The following is a 21,929-nucleotide window of genomic DNA, read 5'->3' on the forward strand; positions in this document are numbered from 1 at the left end:
AGCAGAAATCCAACAGAAATTTGCCATTATTATTAGCTTTGTTTTTTCTCCAAATTTTCCCAAAATATTTTTGTATGTTTGACAATCACTTCCTACTCTGCTATTTAGATCCCCAATAAGAACCAAGTTTTCCTTTTTCATTGTGTCAGTTGCTTTTTCTAAAGCCTCAAAAAATTCCTCCACTTCTACCTTAGTAAAACCTTCTGTGGGACATAGGCACAAATAAATCTCATTGTCCAGTTCCCCATTCTCATATTTGCTCACATTACTCTACTTGAGATTGCCTGCCATTCAAGATTAGCCTCGTATTTTGTGTTGAATACTATGGCTACTCCTTTTCCTTGATTTTCATTGCCTGAATATAACATTTTGTATTTATTGCTCAGAAAGATCTCACCAATTTTTGTCTTTTTTGTTTCAGTCACCCCTATTATGTCGATCTGATACTTATCTAATTCCTCAGCTAGCTCCATTTCTTTGCCATTCAGGCTTCTTATGTTGATAGTACCGACCTTTAACTTGGTAATGTTGAGATGGGGTGTGTTTTCAGATTTCTTCCGGTAGCTGACTTTTTGCTGTTCGCCCTGGTTCCCTTGGGAAAACAATGGGGGCCATGTTTAACCGGGAGACGCCCCAGCCAGCGTGAAATTTTGTAATATTGTACCATCATTTTTATTTTGGTTTAACCAATAAGAATACAATTTGGTCAGTTAAATCTCAAATTGCCAGCCCAGCCTCGTTCGTTCAGTATCCAGGTAGATCCCAACAGGGTGCACCACGAGAAGGTGAGGATTGGACATTAGGTCAGAAGCCCTGGTCGGTTCTCTGCATTCCTTTAAAGGCTATGTGGAGGTCTCCTCTTAGTTATTCAGCTTTGACCCTTAAGCCCCAATGATTTTTTTATTCTTATATAATGTTCATTTTAGTGTATACACACGTGCACACACAATCTACCAATAATTGTCCGAACACTTTAGCAATTTTACAATTCATACCAGAAAGCACACCCTAATATCGGGTATGTCCACCTTTGGCTTTGATCACCTTCTGCACCCTTTCAGAGAGACTTTCCACAAATGTGCAGCAGACATCTGGTGGAATTTATCTCCATTCCTCCATGAAAGCAGCAATGAATTTAGCGACAAATCGAGGATGTGCTGCTCTGGGCCCAATTGCTGCTCCAATTCATCCCAGATATTCAATGGGGTTGAGGTCAGAATCTTTGCAGGCCAGGGAAGTCACTTTTAATACCAGTATTGTCATACCATTCCATAACAGCTGCAGCTTTGTGGCATGGGGCGTTGTCGTCTTGATAGTAATACGGATCCATTCCATAAAAAACCCCATGATGGAGGCAGCACCTGATTATCCAGAATATGAAGATACTGTACTCCCTTCATGGAACCACAGACAACGACCAGTGGTCCCACTCCATACCAGCTGAATGCACCCAACACCATTACTCCTTTACCAAACTTTACTGTGGGTACAACACACTACAGTAACAAGTGTTCACCAGGCTGCCTCCACCCACACCTTGCCAGACTAGAAACAAATGAACTTTGATTCATTGCTCCAGAGTACAGTTTTCCACTGGTCAATTGTCTAGTTCACATGCTCTTTGCACCAGACCAGATGAAATGCCTTGTTCATTGTTATGATGTTGGTTTGTGTGCTGCTGCTCTTCTGTAAAAACCCAATAAACGAAGTTCTTTTTGTACATATTATATTTTATAATACAAAATATTTTGTACATATTTTGTATTATAGTGCTCATCATGGTGTTATTGGTGCTCTAGAACTCATCATGGATGGTCTGTGCCGATTGTAGTCAGTTTTTGCATGCTACCTGCACTACTGATGCCAAAATGTATACATTTGTTGATCACATCACCAACCATTGATTTTGTATGCTCCAGATGAGCAGCAATGGAATGTATGGACATGCCACCAATGTGACAGCCAATGATGACACCTCTCTCAAAGTCACCGAGTTTACGTTGTGTTGGCATACCACCTGTATTCAACTGCTTTGATTAAATGTATTTATTTGTTCTCGAATCAATAATTTTCTGAATTCTAAGAAAAGAAAAAAGTTAAAAGTCATTGCACCAATCAGAACTATTTATTTATTCGTATGGAGTTTCCTCCCTTTTTCTCCCCTGTCCCTATTGGGGCGAGTTGAGCCCCCTCATGGTGGAGGGGTTAAGTATTTTATGGCTGTAGATTCGTGTGTGTTCACGAGGCGGTTTGCCTGCTTGCAGGATGAAAAACGCCAGATTTTCATCCTGCAAGCGAGGCAGAAAAACCCTACTGCCCGCGCCCAAGACCGGCTAACTTGGCTATGGCTGAGGAAGATCCTCAAATTCCTCACGTCTTCGACGGGAATCGAACCTGGGACACTCCTTCCCCAGTCATATGGTTGCGAAGCAACCATATGACTGGGGAAGGAGTGTCCCAGGTTTGTAGTTAGCCTACAAAACTAAGTTTGTAGTTAGCCTGGTGTTTGTAGTTAGCCTAGTCAGCCACTAGGCTAACTACAAACACCAATCAGAACTGAACCTTGTTTAGTATTTATGTAAATACTTAACACTCAGTGTAAAACAATCACTTTACAGAGATAAATAGTAAAATGTCTTTACAAGGGTTTAAAAAAAAAAAAAAGATAAAACAAACAGTAGCATAAGCAGTCGTTCAAGTGTAGTAGGGGTTAAACCTATCATTCGAGCTTCATGCTATTCATTAGTATTTAAAAAGTATGTACTTACACAACAGTTATACTCAAAGTTTACAATGAACACATGGGAGGAGTAGACCCAACGGATCAGAATATATCAAAATACGCAACTGGTGTGTGTGTGTGTGTGTGTGTGTGTGTGTGTGTGTGTGTGTGTGTGTGTGTGTGTGTGTGTGTGTGTGTGTGTGTGTGAGCGCACATGTGCATAAACAAAAATGTAACGGATCAATTACATTTCTGTAGAACTATAGTTTAAATTTTATTTAGAGAAATACTGCAATACACCATAAGGTTAGAAAAGAAGACAACAGCAAAACTTGAAAGTCTACTCGATATGTATGAACATTGGGATGTTTTGATTTTTGTTAGAAAAATCAAACACAATGTGCACATTGTCACATGAAAACAATATATGAGAAATTAATAGACGGGTAGATGCAAAATGCTTCAAAGCTTACCATATTCAGCAACACTTAATAAAGTAGTTTTGTAAGGTATTTTCCTAGCATTCTATATATACAGTGGGCGATCGGTTAACAAACAGTTCGGATTGCGAACAAATTGGACAACGAACACTTTTGTGAAAGATTTTTATTTTCGGATAACGAATACCTCACAGAACAAACACAAGAAGAAGCGATGCTGTGTGTAAGATTTGTAGAATTGTATTTTACTTCCATCTATGAGCGGTTTCTGGAATGAGACTTTGACAGTTGTATACATAATCTTTTTGTGCACTAGTTGATTTCTGTTCTTTTTATACTCTGAATGGGGATCTCTGAATTTTTGCAAGTGCTTTTCTGAACTTTTTATTTAAAAAAAAACTGATAATATTATGGGACCTAAAAAGAGTGGAGTGTCAATAACTGTGCTCACCATAGAACCAAGCAAGAGATAATAGCCTAGATAGAGAGTGGGCAGAAGATGTCTGATGTTGCTAGGCAGTATGGCTTGAACAGGTCTACAGTAGGTACAATCTTAGCTAAGAAAGATATAGTCAAGAAGACTTAAGCAGCTAAAGGAGTAACAAAAATCACATCTGAGAAACAAAGATGTGCCATCCATGAAAAAATGGAGAGATTGCTTTTAGTTTGGATAAAAGAAAGGGAAATGAAAAGAGATGTAACTAGTATGACTGTCATTCAAGAGAAGGCTAGAGAAATTTTTGAAGAACTGAAGAAACAAACTGCACATTCGTCACATGAGGAGATAGAATTCAAGGCTACCACTGGATGGTTTTCAAAGTTTAGAAGGAGATCTGGCATTAAACATGTGGTAATGCACAGTGAATCTGCTAGTGCAGATAAAGAAGAAGCTGAGAAGTTCTGTCTCAAATTTCAAGAATTCATTAAAAAAGAAGGATATTGTCTACAAAAAATTTTCAACTGTGGCATGCTGAACCGTACCTACATCACGAAAGATGAGAAAAATATTCCTGGGCATAAACCCATGAAAGACCGATTGACGTTACTTTTGGGAGCTAATACTAGTGGTGATATGAAGCTTAAACCACTTCTTGTCAGTGGGAGGATGTCAGAACAACAGTCATAGAATGGCACCAAAACCAGGTTGAGGTCAATAAGCTTGGGGATCTCTACAACGACAATGCTATTAATCACTTCCGAAAAATCCTGAAAAAGAGAGCAAAACAACTGACATTGGACAGATTCTTTAACACCCCACAAACAGAAAAAAACATGACTGATGAAAATGCAAGACTGTGTATGTATTATTGTTATTATAAATAAATGTAGCAAGAAATTATATAATTTTTTATTTATTTTTTTGGGGTCTCCAGAACAAATTAATCAAATTCCCATAAAAATCTACGGTAAATCGATGATCGGTTAATGAACAATTCAGGTAGCGAACATCATCTTTGAATGGATTATGTTCGTTAACCGATCATCCTCTGTATAGGATACCTTCATTTTCATCTTAAAATCATATCTTGATAAATAAAACTGCATTGCTCATGTCATTAGGTTTTAATTATCCTTATTTCTCATAATGTTTTATGAATTTTACAATTATGACTTTAGGCATAAATGGATTAAGAAACATTCATAATTACTTCTTCCCCTTTAATTACTTGTCTATACATGTGGCACTGTTGTGTTACAGGTATCATGACCTTTCGATGCATAGTGTCATAATAAAAATTTTAAAAAAATACTGAAATTCCACAACTTCAATTACTTATATTTGTTTATTCCTTTCATTTCATGTGCATCCAGGGATTATGAAATTCTACAATTTTATTTTCTTATTGATGACAAACATAAAAACATATTCACCTCATCTGTTTCTCCAAATATGTTTCGACGTTCAGAATGACCAAGTATTACCCATTCGAGTCCAATGTCCTTGATCATCGCTGGACTAAAAATTTCAAGGCACACAATTAACATTTTCAAAAATCACTCTAATTTGATAATTATTTTAACTTATATGCACATGCATGCATGCACACACATGTGCAAAAAAAAAAAAAAAGTATATAAGAATTATAGAGATAAGAGTGGATAAGTGACAGATATCAGAAAGTGAAAATGAATAAAGATGCTGAATCTGAGAGAAGTGACCAGTGGAGCCTCAGGGTTCTAAACTTGGACTATATTTGTTTAACTTGTATGTTAATGATTTTAGGGATGGTCTAGAAGGTAATATAGTTATTTGCTAAAGGTGCAAAATTGGGGAAGGGGATGATAAGGAATATAGCTGATACAGAACTATGCAGGCTGATGTGAACAGACCTAGTTCTATGAGCAAATGATAATAAATAAAGGTTTAATGTTGGTAAGTGAAAGGTGTTTTTGAACGGAGAACAATGTAGACAATTATTGTAGCAAATTATCATTGCAGATAATTTGCTACTAGTGGTCAACAAAACAGAGAACCAGAGGTGATGGTGATGGCTGAAGTTCAAGGGCCGGGTGTTGTGCATATGAGGATAGGCTGAAGAAATGTCATTTTCAAAGTGAGTAATAGATAGAAGAGTCCTACAAGACCTACTGCAATTATAATCCAATTTCTATTTGTCTGGTCATTAACTTGATTAGTTCTTACCGTCTGATTACCTCAGCACTCCTAACTTCATCACACCTCTACATCCAGATCAGAAATATTTTGGGTCTGTTTGTGCCACTTCCTATTCAAAATGCTTGTTTTGCTAAGTGTTCACCAGGTCCCCAACTGTTCTGTTTAATCTTTTATGTTACTTAATTTCTAAGCTTTTGTTTGTTTGTTTGTTTGTTTGTTTTCTTAGTAGTCTCTAAACATTTTTATTATATTGGGTTTAATGAGATTTATCTTCTACTCTTTCCAAAGCTTCCTCTAACTTTAATTGAGTTACTTTTGTGCACCACTTTCTTGCAGTTTTCTGTTCTTTCAAAGTACATACTGGTTTACTCTCTGGGCATTTTTTAATTTTTTTTTATTATTATTATTATTTTTGATTCCTGCTTTCATGGGCTGTTTCTTTAATTTATGTCCAAGAAGTTCATTTTTTTCCCTCACCCACTTTTTTTATGCTGCTGTGCTTCAATTTCCCTTAAATTTTGGTACTGATTTCTTCAATTCTAATTCTCTTTGAAATCTTAGTACAAAAAGCTTTTCAATGGGATACTCATTTTCATTCTGCTGAATATCAGATGGTAGTCACTTTCTATTTCAAATTAATAAATTGAATAAATTACTAGACAATTTGATATGTAACTATATAACTTATCGCATTCGCTTTTACTTATTTTTCTAAGGAGACTGCACTTAAAGAAATGTCAAATTGTCTGTAATCTTATATTTGTAATAAATTAACTACAAAGACTGGTTAAAATAATGTGGTGCATGATGTCATCATGTAACCCTATTAATTCATGTCTAATTAGTAAGCCTAATTCCAAGAATAGTGAAGAATTATAAGAACTGCCATATATATCACAGTTTCAAAAGACGTGCAAAGTATGACATCATGGTCGATGTCAATACAAGACCGAATATGGAAGTTTTGAGAGACATGAGCATGCATACAAGGCAAGATGTTGAGAAGGACTTTGTCATAGGGTTTTCACCTTCTCTTAGCTGGGTCTGCTGCCACGTGAGGTCCGTTGTCGGTAATCAAAAGAAGCAGCGTAAGCTTGGGGTTCAGAATCTTCTACCTGGGTTCGCTGTAGGTAATCAAAAGAGGAGCATCACAAGTTGCAAAGGTCCTAAAGAGCATGACATAATTGATGACTTGGACAAAGAAGAAATCTGGTGAGAAATCAAGTACAAGTCAGCAGAAGGAAAGAAAGACAAAAAAATTCATGTAAAAGGCAGTGCTGAACAAGAACTGTAAGTAGTTATATATGTGATAATTCCAAACAGGGGTGCTTAAGGGTCAAAGCTGTATAACTGAGAGGAGACCTCCACATAGCCTTTAAAGGAATGCGGAGAACCGACCAGGGCTTCTGACCTAATGTCCAATCCTCACCTTCTCGTGGTACACCCTGTTGGGTATCTACTTGGATACTGAACGGACGAGGATGGGCTGGCAATTTGGGATTTAGCCGACCAAATTGTATTCTTATTGGTTAAACCAAAATATAGAATGATGGTACAACATGACAAAATTTCATGCCGGCTTGGGCGTCGCCCGGTTAAACAAGGCCCCCGTTGTTTTCGCCAGGGAACCAGGGCGAACAGCGAAAAGTCAGCTACTGGAACAAATCTGAAAATAAACCCCAACTCAACATCACCAGAGTTAAAGATCGGTACTATCAACGTAAGAAGCCTGAATGGCAAAGAAATGGAGCTAGCTGAGGAATTAGATAAGTACCAGATCGACATAATAGGGGTGACTGAAACAAAAAAGACCAAAACTGGTGAGATCTTTCTGAGCAATAAATACAAAATGTTATATTCAGGCAATGACAATCAAGGAAAAGAAGGAGTAGCCATAGTATTCAACACATAATACGAGGCTAATCTTCTTGAATGGCAGTCAGTCTCAAGTAGAGTAATGTGGGCAAATATGAGAATGGGGAACTGGACAATGAGACTTATTTGTGCCTATGGTCCCACAGAAGGTTCTACTAAGGTAGAAGTGGAGGAATTTTTTGAAGCTTTAGAAAAAGCAACTGACACAATGAAAAATGAAAAGTTGGTCCTTGTTGGGGATCTAAATAGCAGAGTAGGAAATGATTGTGAGACATACAAAAATATTTTGGGAAAATTTGGAGAAAAGAGCAAAGCTAATAATAATGGCAAATATCTGTTGGATTTCTGCTCAGGACATGGACTGGTTATTACTAACACCATGTTCCAACATAAAAATGTGCACAAATTCACATGGAGAGAAGAGGCTAGGAATAAGAAAAGTCTCATTGACTATGTTATTGTTGATAGTGATGTTTTCTCCCTGGTGCAGGACACCAGAGTGTACAGAGGATTTGAAATCGGAAGTGATCACTATTTAGTCTTGAGCAGGATAAAATTGAATTTCATATTGAAAAGAATAACATGTAAAAAAGTTTTAAAGCGAATAAAAGTTGAGCAGCTCTCAGATGTGAGCTGTAGACTAAAATACACAAAGATTATTGAAGGGAAAATGAAAGAGTTTGAGAACAGGAATCAAACCTTGGAGATTCAGTGGCAAACTCTGAAGAAAACATTGATTGATTCTGCCAGAGAGGCATGTGGTGAGGTTGTTTGTAAGGATAAAAAAATCAGAACTCCCTGGTGGACACAGGAGGTTAAAGAGGCAGTGAAGGAAAAGAAGAAAGCATACCAAAAGTTCCTGTCAAATAAGTCAGCTTGTGCTCTTAGAGAATATAGAGACAAATGCAAGAATGCTAAACACTGTGTAAAACTAGCTAAACAAAAGTCATGGGAGGACTTTGGCAAGAATATAGAAAATAAATATCAAGAAGGTGGCAAAATATTCTGGAGGTTGTTGAAGAAGCTTAAGAATGGAGGAAAGAGTGCTATAAAAGGAATTAGAGATGATAAAGGTGACATGAAAACGGGAGAAAAAGATATCCTTGAAGTATGGAGTAATTACTTTGAAAAACTGCTAAATGAAACAAGCAGTGATGACAGCACAGTGGTAAAAAACACTGACCAGGCATGCAGTCAGGAATACATATCCATACTTGAAGTAGAAAAAGCCATCAAAGGCTTGAAATGTGGAAAGGCAGCAGGAGTAGATGATATTCGACCAGAAATGCTGAAGTATGGTGGTATAAGGGTCTTACAGTGGCTGCACTGCATAGTTCAGAAAGCCTGGACAGAGGGACGAATTCCCGATGATTGGAGTAGAGCTCTCATAGTACCCATATTTATAAAGGGAAATAAAACTGAATGTGAGAATTACAGAGGTATTTCCCTACTGAGTGTTCCTGGCAAGATCTCTGCAAGTATACTTGAGAAACGGTTGAGAAGAATTGTGGAAGAAAAGCTTGGTGAAGAACAAGCTGGATTCAGGCCAAATAGAGGCTGTCAGGATCAGATCTTCACTTTACGACAAATATCCAAGAAAGCATGGGAATATAACAAAGATCTGTATTTAAGTTTTATCGATTTGGAAAAGGCATATGACAAGGTGCCAAGAGAGAAGCTAATACGCTGCAGTTATATGGTGTCAATGGGGCATTATATCAAGCAATACTTAGTCTTTATTTGAGTTGTAAGTCAGCAGTTAGAATTGAAGGAAGTACAGGAAGATGGTTTAATATTAAATCTGGTGTGAGACAAGGATGTACATTATCCCCTCTGTTATTCATTATCTATATGGATCACATTATGAAGGAAAGTGGTATTAAACATGATATCAAAATTGGAGATGTTAATGTCAGCTCTTTGCTTTATGCGGATGATGTTATACTTCTAAATAAATCCGCTACAAGTCTGCAAGATTCTCTGACTAAATTGAATAGCTGTTGTAATAGATATGGTATGAAGGTCAGCAATAAAAAGACAAAGACAATGAAAATAGGCAGAATCATTGAAAATGTCAACTGTGTTGTGAATGGAGAACCTGTGGAACAAGTAAAACATTTCAGCTATTTAGGCACGATTTTTACTGAAGATGGTAAATTAAATATAGAAATAGACAACAGAATCAGCAAAGCTGGTATGGTGGGAAGTCAATTGAATAAATTCATATGGAATAAGAGAGAAATTAGTCGGAACACTAAATTAGCTGTATACAAGACAGTGTTCAAACCAGTTTTAACTTATGGATCTGAGAGCTGGGTCAGAAGTAAAACACTTGACCAAAGACTAGAGACTTCAGATATGAGAGTCCTGAGAAAGATTATAGGCGTGAACAGATGGCATAAATGGCAGTATCATATTAAAAACGAGGATATTAGGAAAGAACTTGACATTGTCAGCATCCAGGAATGCGTTAGCAGAGCTAATCTCAGGTGGTATGGTCACTTAAACAGAATGGGCGAGGAAAGATTAGCAAAACAAGTGTTCTCAGCCAGGTTGGCAGGAAAACGACCGAGAGGAAGACCAAGATATAGGTGGATTGATACGGTACAAAGTGCTTTAGATGATAGAAATATAAGATCTGATAATATTGGAGTGTTGACAAGTAACAGACTGATTTGGAGGAAAATTGTAGATAGGAAATTAATAATGATGTAATTTTTTTCATGTAGTACTATCATATCCGGTACACCCCTTGAGGGTACATGGCAGGAATTTGATGATGATGATGATAATTCCAAACAAGATTGTACATGAAGAGTGTCTGTTTATGGGTACAATAAGATAATGTAAATTGATATTGAAATAAGCTTATTCACTCAAGGTATGCTTTAATGTCAGTTAGTGTATATATGAGTGGCAGGATAATCTAGATTGTGATTTAGTTTCAAGGCAATAAATTAAAACTAAGTTTGAATTAGGAAGAATTGTAATAAATTGTATATATATGTTAATGTGAATCAAACTGTAAATATTCCTCTTTGATTTAATTAAATGGTTTGTGAACAACAACAACATTGGACTGATTCTGTCAATGCACTATCCTGAAAATTTCGAACCTGCATAAGATAAAGTTTAGGTAATCAATAATCAAGCCACAAATAATTATTGGTAAAGATTAACATAAGTGGGGAATGCTAACAATATCTGCTTTGTCTTTAGTTTAAAATCTTATATCACACTCAATTATATGGTCTAACTGGTGCAGTCGTAAAACAAATAAATTTGTTAGACTACGGAGCGTAAGAAATAAGATCTAGTAGAAATAAATAAATGGCAGCAGTTGACCATTTACATTTGCACAATGTTTAAGTAAAAGAAAACAAAGACAAAGCAGGGTAATAGAAATACAAAATGTAATTATAACAGCTTTTCTAAAATGAATAAGGATGGCAACCCACTATGTCCAATAGTGAACTGTATTGGTGCTCAAATTACTACATTACAGACCCCCCCCCCCCTCTCTTCTTTGAAATCTCAATGGAAACAGTCTACACTTCAAAGAGATTATGGTTTTCTTTGATGTAGTCTCCCTATTCACCAACATACCATTACAAGGAACTCTTCAGTTTTAACAATCTGATTTCCAAGAAGACATTGTCAACCTATTTAAATGTACAACCAATGCACACTATTTTACATGGCACAATAACTATTTAAACAAATAGAAGGAACAGCAACAGGCAGCCCCATCACCAATTTAGCTGATTATTTCATGGAGCATTTAGAAAAAGAACTCTTTGACACTATATTCCCTCACCCTCATATATGTCATGTTTTGTTGATATATGCAATCTGGTTCCACAATAAGTCAGAATTGCTTCAAAAAGAGAAAATAAACTCCTTATACTCCCATATCAAGTTCACTACTGAACATGAATCCAATAACCAACTACCCCTTTTTGGATACCGTAATAACTTGAAATCCCCACAGGTCATGTTGACTTTTCAGTTTATCAGAAGTCTATGTTTACTGGCAGATACAGTCATTCATCCTCCTGTCATCATTCAACATAAAAAAAATAAGTAATCAAGAGTCTTGTTTGCTCTTCTGATACTTTTTAAGATGAACTGAATAAAACTGAAAGCAATACGATATGCAATGGATACAAAATGACCATTCAAAAAATTATGAATAATTTTTTGAATGGTCATTTTGTATCCATTACATATCTCATTATTCATATTATTCTACCAGACTATAATCTAATGTGAAAAGAATTTCAATACCCTACCTTAAAGGAACCTCAGAACAAATAGCAAGGATTCTTCATACATTCAATCTACATGCCCTCTTGAAACCAGCTAGGAAACTATCTTCTTTCCGACCATCAATGAAGGATATACTACCATCTTTTTCTAACCATGTGTCTATCAATCACTCATATTATCCTTTCTATTTTGGACAGACTGGCTGTTCTACCTTGATTGGAATTTGAGATGTCTGGTCTTGCTTCTCACGATGTTAACACTAGACGGAGTTCTGTACTCCAGTAAGTTCAAATTTGATTGTCTTTTATTTCAAACGTGCAAAACTCTAAGAAATCACCCAAACCTTAACCAATCAGACTGTATGTCAATATCCAAGTTTTGGGAAGTAATCACTGTTAAGTGTTCATAAGTTTTTTTAACTAATAATAATTTTTTTTTTTTTCTCTGCCTATGAAACTTACATTGTTCCTCTGAACTAATAGTAATATTATATACTTCAGCTGCAACTGAGACACAACAAACTGATTTATGACTCATTGTTTTGATTCATCTTTTGAATATAGCTATTGTAAAGTTTTGTTCCTTTTTTTTATTTTAATTTATTTTTAAAACTTTTTTATTGTTTGCATGTACTATGTAATTGTAAGTCTATATAGAACCATGGTTTTACCCTTATGTCTTTTCACTTATGCTGTATTAAACATTCCCCCTTTTCTACCTTGCCTTAATCTTTATCGCATGTATGGCCAGCTTTAATTCTGATTGCTGCCAGCCATATGTCTACAACTTATCCAGTCCATTACTATCTACAGTGTCAAAATTTATTTTATTTCATTTTAACTGCAGCAGCCAGACTGCACTTCCGAGAGTGAGGGATTGGAATGTGGAATAATGGCATTGTAGGGACTCTTAACCTTAATTGAAATTTCTCATTGTCTTATTCAACACTAGGTTAGTCATGGCAATTTTCTACTAGCACACAGGTCCACAATTTTTTTGGAGATAGTGCATTGACAAGTATCAGATCAGCATGTTGTTTACAAGTCATTTATTATAACTAAGAAATGCACGTACAGTTGAAACAACAATTAGTTATAACTACACTTCCCTAGCCGTTCTAAATCTTGATTAAAGCTATTATAGGGCTAAAGCATTACAATAATGAGGAATGAAGGCCGCTCTTGGACAATTCGAGGCTAACCGTCTGACATATTATACACTACTAAGATAACTTATTGCAATATCTTCTCACAGTTACTTACAGATCTTCCTGCACAAACAGTCCTTTGTACTTAGTGAAAGTTCTGTTAGGATACCTCGTTCTTCTGCCTTGATTATGAAGTTTCTCTTACTCACAAGCCTCCTGGACCACTTGCCAGTAACAATGATAAAAACCCAACCTCAACCAGCCCGATCGTCACCTGGAATAACAGGGATCGCATTGCTTGTTTGGGAGGAGTTCAAGCTTTGAAAAATAAGTTACAATCTCCTAAACAACACTCTCTCAAGATTTGTTCCTTAAACATAGAAGGACTATCTAAATCCAAAGCCGAAGTCATCAGAAAAATAGCCAGAGATAAAATGATTGACATCCTGGTTCTCCAAGAAACCCATGTGCCTGATACAGCTCTCAATAAATTAAAGATCCCATGTCTAATCCTTGTGTCTTATAACTGCCATTCTGGTCTCAAAGACAAAATCCAATGCATGCCTGAAGCAGAATATTCATTAGGCATTAAAATTCAAAATACCACCATCTACGTCTACAAACCACCATCTCAATCCTGGCCTGACCAGATGGACCGGCTGCCACCTCACCCTGCTATCCATGTTGGGGACTTCAACTCTCATCGCCCTATGTGGGACTATTCCTCTAACAACCAAGATGGTGATAATCTAGTTAACTGGATGGACACATAACCTGTATTTGATCTAAGACACCAAACAAGAAGGCACTCTTCACTCAGCCAGACAGAACAGAACCTACACCCCCCCCCCCGATTGTGCATAGTATCTAAAGACTTGAAGACCACCTTCTGCAAACAACCAGAACCATCCTCAACAGATTCCCTAACAGCCAGCATTGTCCTACACTAACAGAGACATCAATCCCAATCATCAGTGGAACACCAATCACTAGATGGAACTTTCACAGATCTAACTGGAATATATTTGAAAAGCAAATTGAGCAAATTATTACAGCAATACCACCCGCTCCTAATTGCAATCCCAGATTTGTCAAACTAATCAAAACTGCAGTCAACACCTCTATTCCTAGAGACTACAGAAAACAATACATCCCATGCTGGAGTAGGGATAGTGAGGAACTTTTAGCCAAATATGATAAAACTGAAGACCCAACTATTGCTAAGGAGCTCATAACAAAGCTTGACAAAAACAGAAAGAAAAGATGGATTTCAACCATCCATGAACTTGACCTTCTCCAAATCTAGCCAGAAAAGCTGGTCACTTCTGAGAAAATTAGGGGGGGGGGGGCGAACTGACAACATACAAACAACCAGCAATAACTCCTAATCAAATGGCTAATAATTATGAAAACCTCCAAGATAAGTCCCAACTCTACCAGGAAAATAACAGTGTAATCTTCCATCAGAAAAAATCTGAATATGACCTCAGACCTTCCTGAACTTGTACAGCAGTTTCTTGGTGCAGGAAGCCTTAAAACTCGCCAAGAATGGCAAGAGTGCAGGAGTAGATGGTATCTTCCCTGAGTTTCTGAAACATCTCAGCCAACAAGGTCAAACATGGCTTTTCTCAAATATTAAAACAACTGGAAAACTACCAAAACTGTAGTGGTAAGACAAAATAATTGCTGTGCTCAAACCTGAGAAATATCCAAATAATTTCAAAAATCTATGACCTATCTCCTTATTTTGTTCCACCTTTAAGCTCTTTGAACAAATTCTCCTTAAAAGAATTTCACCACTCATCGAAAGAGCACTCCTGACTGAACAAACTGGCTTCAGGTTGGGAAGAAGTTGCTGTGACCAGGTCCTAGCCCTGGCAACACAGATTGAACCAGGCTTCCAAAAGAAATGTAAATCTGGAGCCACTTTCATTGATCTAACATCAGCTTATGATACAGTCTGAATCAGGGGCCTCCACCTAATGCTAAGCAATATCATAAGGTGCAAAACAACTTTCCAGCTTTTTGAATTCATTCTCTCCAACAGAAAGATCTGGGTCCATATTAGTTGAAAAAAAAAGAGCAGGCCCAGATTCTTCCACAATGGTCTTCCACAGGGCTCAACATCTACATCATGTCTGACTTACCACATACCACCTCAAGCAAATATGCATACCCCGATGATCTCGCTATCGTATACCAGTCTACCCCCCCCCCCCTTTGCTAAACTGGAAACAACCTTAAACACAGACCTGAACATCCTGGAGGTGCACTTCAAGCAGTGGTACCTGAAGCCAAATCCAACAAAAACTGTGTCCACAGCATTCCACCTGACATTCCACAGCATTACACAGGCGAATCGACACCTCAACCTCTCTTTCTTGAAAAAATGGTAGAGCATGAGCCTCACTTGAAATACCTTGGAGTGAGCCTGGACAGAAGCCTAACCTATATAAGGCACATCACCAACCTGTCCAACAAAGCTAAAACGAGAAATATCATCATCTCACAGCTTGCTGGAACAACCTGGGGTTGTGGTGCTGATGTCTTAAGGTCGTCTGCACTAGCCCTCGCATTCTCTGCAGCAGAATACTGTGCCCCTGTCTGGGAAAGAAGTGCGTACACTAAAATTATAGACAATCAGCTAAACTCTATCATGCACACAATTAGTGGGACACCAAGATGCACCTCCTCCTCTCCCACCTGGCTGCCTGTCCTATCTCCACCAACATTGCTCCACCAAATGTATGGAGAAGACAAGCCTCGATTAAAGTATTTAATGAAGTAATGAGCAGCCCGCTCCTGACTCATAAATCCACCTAGTATTTGCCTAAAATCAAGAAACCCTTTCTGGTCCATGGACGAACTCTCTTCAGCTGCCTTACCATCAACACCTGACATGTGGAGAGAACACTGGTCCAACAGTCTTCAAACAAATGGTTTCCTGGTTGAAGATCCCTGTGCTCTGCAGTCTGGTTTTGCCCTTCCTAGGAAGATTTGGTCATCTATCAACAGGATCAGAACTAACCAGGACAGATGTGGCTACTTACTGCATAAATGGAGACTGTTGTCAGACCACCATTATTGTGACTGGATTAGGTAATAATTTTTACCTAATCCAGTCTTGTCTGTGTAAGCTGCTATTGTTTAAGATTTTTTTGCTTCATTCTGTAGCTTTCATTTGCTTTTTGCTGCTCTCCTCATTCTGTGAGATTTGCTATGGGAACATCAGTCTTATAGTATTCATAACAAACTTGAAAAATCTTGTATGATACAGCATTGAGTGGACATTGATTATTTATCTTTGAAGGTTTGACACCTCCATTAATCTACACAGATGTTCATCTTCCTTGGAAACTTCAGTATCCATCATTCAGTAGGATTATTCTTTCACAATCATTCTTTCTTTTACAGTACAATTATAAAATTATTTTAGGTTGTTCCTGTCATGTAGAGCCAGTTTCTTTTCATATTCAGACTTCCTTTCTGTACAGTATTTGTCACTTTTCTGGTCCAAGCTTGATAATTTTTGTAACTGATGTCATCCTCATGCACATGCCATTTCTTCAACATTATCTTTTTTATTGCACATCCATTTCATATTGTCCCTAGGAACACGTATAAATTTCATCTGTATATTCAGCTGTATATATTTGATTTCCTTTCCTCCTAATGTGTGTCTCTGTAGTCTAAGTCCCCTATAATAATTACTCACCCTGTACTATTGTGCTGATTTGCTGAAGCATACTATCCAAATTCTCCTTTGTTTACCCCTGGACCATGGCAGCAACAAACCATATACTGATTTGGAGTCACCTACGAGAGGTTTACTTGTGAACTTATAGTACATTCATACCATGGGTGGGCTAAGGATTTTTTTTTTTTTCTATTTTTACTGATTATACATTATATATATATATATATATATATATATATATATATCTAGCATATCCTTGAGTGTATGAAATTCCTTGTGATTGTGACTTGGCCTACTATGGGTAGACAGGAATATCTGTTAACATCTCCCTTGGAGAACATAAAAAATACACCGTTCACTACTATTATTATAGCAAGCGAGCCTCTGTAGCTCAGTAAGTATAAACAAAGTCCTTTGGTGAGAAAGATCTGGGTTCAATTATATATATATATATATACACACTAGGGGGCTATGCCCCCCCCCCAGTGCCCAACTCCCCCCATGTTCGGGACTGGAGGCCGGTTCTCCTTGAATTCTGATGACTCGAATTTTTAAGACTCGACACTCAGGGGCTACAGTGTCGAGTCTTCAGGGGGGGGGGGCATTATGTTGTCGATTATAAAATAGTTTCTAAAATTCTTCATTATCTTCGTTAAATGAGTTTCAATAGCTGCAAATAAAACTTTGATGTGTTGATCTTCTGCCCTGTAGGTTTTGATAAATTCATCCCATTTGCAAACATTTCTAATTTTTGTTGCTTTACCTTTTTGTTTCATAACTCTAGTTTTTTTTATGACAACATTAATTTTGTTTATATCTAATATCTTTTTGTTTATATCAACTCCAAGGTTATCTCATATCTAAGATAACTTTGGAGTTGCAGGTTTAATATATTTAGTTTCTCGACTATGTCCACCAAGTAACTCAATTTCATCACAAATAAGTGGTCTCTAAACTTCTCTGTTTCGTGATTTTCCTCTTCCAAGAAGATTGCTATTTTGTCTCTTAATTCATGAACAAGTCGTAAACATTTCCTCTGTGATAACCATCTTGTCTCACAGTAAAATAGTAATGCTGAAGGTTCCATTTCAGCCATGTCTTTGAAAAGTTCAGAAAAGTCTTGATTTTAAGGGTTTCATTTTTATATAATTCACCACAGCTGTAACTGTTGTCATTGGTGCACCCAGGGAGGGGCCCTGGCCCCCTCCAAAAGAAAAAGGAAAAAACACTAGAAAAATTTCTAAAAATCTTTCCCTAATTAAAATTCTTTTTTTTTTAAAAAAAAAATTTATATTGTGTCATGAATTAGCGGTCACATAAGGTGGGAATACCCTATAGTGCTCTGGAATCCTGGTCGCTGTAAACGCAAGGTGAACGAAGTAGTGCCCGAGCGGGTATCATGTATTGGCGATCACTGCAGATGCTCAGTCAGATCCCCCCCCCCCCCCCCAAAGATTAAATCTTGAGTGCTCAGCCCCCTCCAAGATTAAATCCTGAGTGCGCCACTGCCTGTTGTTAGCACAATGTTTAGACCAGGACTCGTTTCCTTTGCAGCAAGAACTTCTCTATGAATCATGCAATGTGTCCAAATACATTGTGGGGATTTTCACCTCACAAGGGCTTGTAAACTTTTAAACCTTCCAGACATAAAACTCTAGCACCATCAGTAAAAAATTTTACCACTGTATGTTTGCCTTTCATATAAAATCATCCCATATTTTGAACAATTCAGGTGCTGTGACTATTCTTTCTATTGGTTTACAAAACACTAACTCTTCAACTGCTCATAATCCACTGCAAAATCGAACATAAGCAATTAAATGATAATCCCTGTTGCTATCTGTTGCCTCATCAAGCTGAATTGTGAGAATAATTGGTCACAAAGCTTTGACAAAAGTCATGATCATCATCAAATTCCTGCCATGAACCCTCAAGGGGTGTACAGGATATGACAGTACTACATGAAAAAATTACATCTTTACTAACTTCCTATCTACAATTTTCCTCCAAATCAGTCTGTTACTTGTCAAGACTCCATCATCATCAAATTCCTGCCATGTACCCTCAAGGGGTGTACAGGATATGACAGTACTACATGAAAAATTACATCATTACTAACTTCCTATCAACAATTTTCCTCCAAATCAGTCTGATACTTGTCAAGACTCCAACATTATCAGATCTTATATTTCTATCGTCTAAGGCACTTTGTAGCGTATCAATCCACCTATATCATGGTCTTCCTCTGGGTCGTTTTCCTGCCAACCTGGCAGAGAACACTTGTTTTGCTAATCTTTCCTCTCCCATTCTATTTAAGTGACCATACCACCTGAGATTAGCTCTGCTAACGAAAATTCCTGGATGCTGACAATGTCAAGTTCTTTCCTAATATCCTCATTTTTAATATGATATTGCCATTGATGCCATCTATTCAGGCCCCCTAATCTTTCTCAAGACTCTCATATCTGCAGTCTCTAGTCTTTGGTCAAGTGTTTTACTTCTGAGCAAGTTCTCAGATCTATAAGTTAAAACTGGTTTGAACACTGTCTTGTATACAGCTAATTTAGTGTTGTGGCTAATTTCTCTCTTATTCCATATGAATTTATTCAGTTAATTTCCTACCATACCAGCTTTGTTGATTCTGTTGTCTATTTACATATTTAATTTACCATCTTCACTAAAAATCGTGCCTAAGTAGCTGAAATGTTTTACTTGTTCCACAGGTTCTCCATTCACAACACAGTTGACATTTTTCAATGATTCTGCCTATTTTCATTGTCTTTGTCTTTTTATTGCTGACCATCATACCATATCTATTACAACAGCAATTGAATTTAGTCAGAGAATCTTGCAGATTTGTAGCAGATTTATTTAGAAGCATAACATCATCCGCATAAAGCAAAGAGCTGACATTAACATCTCCAATTTTGATATCATGTTTAATACCACTTTCCTTCATAATGTGATCCATATAGATAATGAATAACAGAGGGGATAATGTACATCCTTGTCTCACACCAGATTTAACATTAAACCATCTTCCTGTACTTCCTTCAATTCTAACTGCTGACTTACAACTCAAATAAAGACTAAGTATTGCTTGATATAATGCCCCATTGACACCATATAACTGCAGCGTATTAGCTTCTCTCTTGGCACCTTGTCATATGCCTTTTCCAAATCGATAAAACTTAAATACAGATCTTTGTTATATTCCCATGCTTTCTTGGATATTTGTCGTAAAGTGAAGATCTGATCCTGACAGCCTCTATTTGGCCTGAATCCAGCTTGTTCTTCACCAAGCTTTTCTTCCACAATTCTTCTCAACCGTTTCTCAAGTATACTTGCAGAGATCTTGCCAGGAACACTCAGTAGGGAAATACCTCTGTAATTCTCACATTCAGTTTTATTTCCCTTTTTATATATGGGTACTATGAGAGCTCTACTCCAATCATCGGGAATTCGTCCCTCTGTCCAGGCTTTCTGAACTATGCAGTGCAGCCACTGTAAGACTTTTATACCACCATACTTCAGCATTTCTGGTCGAATATCATCTACTCCTGCTGCTTTTCCACATTTCAAGCCTTTGATGGCTTTTTCTACTTCAAGTATGGATATGTATTCCTCACTGCATGCCTGGTCAGTGTTTTTTTTATCACTGTGCTGTCATCACTGCTTGTTTCATTTACCAGTTTTTCAAAGTAATTACTCGATACTTCAAGGATATCTTTTTCTCCTGTTTAAATGTCACCTTTATCATCTCTAACTCCTTTTACAGCACTCTTTCCTCCATTCCTAAGCTTCTTCAACAACCTCCAGAATATTTTGCCACCTTCTTGATATTTATTTTCTATATTCTTGCCAAAATCCTCTCATGACTTTTGTTTAGCTAGTTTTACACACTGTTTAGCTTTCTTACATTTGTCTCTGTATTCTGTAAGAGTAAAAGCTGACTTATTTGCCAGGAACTTTTGATATGCTTTCTTCTTTTCCTTCACTGCCTCTTTAACTTCCTGTGTCCACCAGGGAGTTCTGATTTTTTTTATCCTTGCACGCAACCTCACCACATGCCTCTCTGGCAGAATCAATCAATGTTTTCTTCAGAGTTTGCCACTGAATCTCCAAGGCTTGATTCCTGTTCTCAAACTCTTTCATTTTCTTTTCAATAATCTTTCTGTATTTTAGTCTACAGTTCACATCTGATAGCTGCTCAACTTTTATTCGCTTTAAAACTTTCTTACGTGTTATTCTTTTCAATATGAAATTCAATATTATCCTGCTCAAGACTAAATAGTGATCCCTTCCAATTTCAAATACTCTGTACACTCTGGTGTCCTGCACCAGGCAGAAAACATCACTATCAACAATAACATAGTCAATGAGACTTTTCTTATTCCTAGCCTCTTCTCTACATGTGAATTTGTGCACATTTTTATGTTGGAACATGGTGTTAGTAATAACCAGTCCATGTCCTGAGCAGAAATCCAACAGATAGTTGCCATTATTATTAGCTTTGCTCTTTTCACCAAATTTTCCCAAAATATTTTTGTATGTCTCACAATCATTTCCTACTCTGCTATTTAGATCCCCAACAAGGAACAACTTTTCTTTTTTCATTGTGTCAGTAGCTTTCTCTAGAGTCTGAAAAAATTCCTCCACTTCTACCTTAGTAGAACCTTCTGTGGGACCATAGGCACAAATAAGTCTCATTGTTCAGTTCCCTATTCTCATATTTGCCCACATTACTCTACTTGAGACTGACTGCCATTCAAGAAGATTAGCCTCGTATTTTGTGTTGAATACTATGGCTACTCCTTCTTTTCCTTGATTGTCATTGCCTGAATATAACATTTTGTATTTATTGCTCAGAAAGATCTCACCAGTTTTGGTCTCTTTTGTTTCAGTCACCCCTATTAAGTAGATCTGGTACTTATCTAATTCCTTAGCTAGCTCCATTTCTTTGCCATTCAGGCTTCTTACATTGATAGTACCGATCTTTAACTCTGGTAATGTTGAGTTGGGGTTTGTTTTCAGATTTGTTCCAGGAGCTGACTTTTCGCTGTTCGCCCTGGTTCCCTGGTGAAAACAACGAGGGCCTTGTTTAACCGGGCGACGCCCCAGCCGGCATGAAATTTTGTCATGTTGTACCATCATTTTTTATT

General features: G+C 37.2%; 1 protein-coding gene across 1 annotated transcript in view; it reads right to left on the reverse strand.

Moving 5' to 3' along the window:
- The window catches only part of Tpi (triose phosphate isomerase), a 280,832-nt gene that overhangs the window by 174,639 nt on the left and 84,264 nt on the right, over positions 1-21,929 (reverse strand). Inside the window, exon 4 of the mRNA XM_090406467.1 lies at positions 5,035-5,119. Within this exon, the coding sequence (XP_090262593.1) occupies positions 5,035-5,119 (85 nt within the window). The remainder of the gene's footprint in view (positions 1-5,034; positions 5,120-21,929) is intronic.

Source organism: Typopeltis vanoorti, chromosome 1 (genome assembly GCF_054136105.1).
Source record: "Typopeltis vanoorti isolate ZY-2024b chromosome 1, IOZ_Tvanoo_1.0, whole genome shotgun sequence".
NCBI lineage: Eukaryota > Metazoa > Arthropoda > Arachnida > Uropygi > Thelyphonidae > Typopeltis > Typopeltis vanoorti.